The sequence below is a fragment of the Morone saxatilis genome, unplaced genomic scaffold (genome assembly GCF_004916995.1).
Source record: "Morone saxatilis isolate NCDOM2014 unplaced genomic scaffold, NCSU_SB_2.0 Contig8, whole genome shotgun sequence".
NCBI classification, from domain to species: Eukaryota; Metazoa; Chordata; class Actinopteri; family Moronidae; genus Morone; species Morone saxatilis.
In genome coordinates this window covers 407,228-409,519 of record NW_023340257.1, presented here as the reverse complement: position 1 = coordinate 409,519, position 2,292 = coordinate 407,228, and the positions used below count along the sequence as shown (strand labels likewise).

Sequence of the window (2,292 nt, the reverse complement as noted above, 5' to 3'; positions counted from 1 at the left end):
TACGACTCACAGTGCAGCTGAATAAGCTCAATATCGTGATAGGTATCGTATCGTGAGGTTCTTGCCAATACTCACCCCTAATAACCAATGGACATAATATAAACCAAATGATATCAAGAATTGGCCTTGGTTTCTGTGTTAATATTTATGTAACAAAAAAACTGGTTATATCCACTTCTCCAATGTACAGCCATCTCTCAAAAGACAACTTTTAGGGAGCAGGTAAACTATTCTTACTATTAAGATTTTTAACCCTTCCAGGAAACTGCAACCTAATTGTTACATACTGGAATCATATTATATTCTGTAGTAGCAAAATCATGTTGGAATATAAAATATTGGAGACAGTTGGTGATACAACAGATACTGTAACAAGTTATACTCTCCTGTCAATAAGCAGAGAAACACAGTTTGTACTTACTGCAGTTGGGGCTCCACAGTATGGTAAAAAAACATCATATTATTAATTTGACAGATGTATATATATGATTTGCAACTGGTGTAAGAATGATCATTTTAGCCTCAAAAACGACTTAAAATCATGTGACATTTTTATGGTTCTTTAACAAAACAAACTTGTTTTCTTAAATCTGGAGAACAAGATTTGTAGGCCAGGGTATCTCTGCAGCACTACAGTACATTATAATGTACTGACTGTCACATATTTCACCTTTATCAAAGAAATTGCGGCGTCTGCGATTTGCATATTGTAATTTCGATTAATTGTAACTGCAGTCATAAATAGCTACTGTATCTCCGGAGCAGGACTTCATTCAACCAAAACTTCATTCACACAAGGAGCAATTAAAGATTGATTTGCTGACAAATTATGGAGGGTTTTTAATAAACTCTGCATATAGTTTACGGAATTAACTACTTGGCAACCCTTTATTTTCATGAAATATCCGCTCCTGCACTACTTTGCACGGCGTTACTTGCTCACTCATGGTGATGCAGGGCCATAAGTGGAACATTAAACTTGACGTAAGTTATTTGATGTAAAGGATGTGTGACAAACTAACGAGTAACTTCCTAATATTTTAAACAGTTCTTAAAACAAGTTGCACACACTATATTCTGTTTTCTAAAACAAAAGGCCACGTTAACGTTACACTTTCAAGTTTACATGGTGGCTGGCGTGTACAAGTTTAGTGTCCGGCCAATGGTGACTGAAGGTTTGCGTCATGTACATACTTGTTTGCGATCTATGGTTTCAGATTTGCACAAAAAAAGCAAACGTTGGAGTCTTAAATGCGGTTTAATCTCTGCTGTCCGCGTGCTATGTAGCCTTCAATTTACACTGTTAGCGTTAGCTAACTTCTTGATAACCGACGGCTGTCTGCTGTAACCTTACTAAAAGCTAAACAGCTAATCAACACAGTTTGGAACACACAATAAATCGCTGTCCACACTGCCAACTATAGTTATCTGTATTGCAGCGAGAATTGCTGTAATACTGGCGAGGAAAGTATCCAGGTTAGCTAACCCGTTATCCAATTAGCTTAGCTTTACCTACATGCAACAGCAATAGCTCGACCTACTAGCCAATTTGCTAGCGCGCGCGCATCAACAGCAGTGGCAACAGAAATGAGCCTCGCGGTGATTTTGTACAAATTAAGACAAAGCTCGCGCTCTGGTTTCACACATACATCAGACCATTTAAGCACCACAACCGAGGCCCCACAGGGTCTCTGTAAACCACACAGCCGGAGGTCTCAGGTCCGATAAAGCTGGTTAGCAGTTTGCTAAAGCTACCCACACAGCCGAACTAGCTAGCAGGCTAACACCTTTGTTTTGCTTAGCTAACTCTAATTCATATCAGAAAGTGATATAAGAATATTTGGCTAACAACATTTACGCCATTTCGAACGCGTTTGTGCAGTTTCTCAGACTACTGCTGTACTGTGCCACTTACTTGGAATAAAAACGTACTCCAGCTCGGTTCCATTGCAACACTTGGCAACACAAGCTAAAATCTGCAGGAAACCTACAAGGAATCTACAACAAAGCAGCTAAACATGGCAGCTACAACTTCCTGTAACCCCCAGGGCTGAACCAAGGCCAGTGGACTTTTTTTTTTAGGACGTCTGGACTACAAGAAATATTCAGATATTACAACCGCTCCACAGAGACACTGCTGTCGGACAAAAATTTAATGTATTACTATATAAACGAAAAGCTATTCCCATACAGATAAGTATAATGAGCAACGGAAGCATGTTTTCATAAAAATAACATTATTGGCAGTAAAACAACACCATAATGATCTGATTATGTATTAAACTTTAGTAC

The 2,292-nt window shown here is 38.7% G+C and overlaps 1 protein-coding gene across 1 annotated transcript in view; it reads right to left on the bottom strand.

The window, feature by feature from the left end:
- Window positions 1-2,056, bottom strand: part of LOC118341349 (vascular endothelial zinc finger 1-like) — a gene marked incomplete in the record, with an annotated part of 22,678 nt that extends 20,622 nt beyond the window's left edge. Inside the window, 1 exon segment of the mRNA XM_035679599.1 lies at window positions 1,916-2,056. Coding sequence (XP_035535492.1) covers window positions 1,916-1,948 — 33 coding nt within the window.
- Window positions 2,057-2,292: the final 236 nt, after the last annotated feature.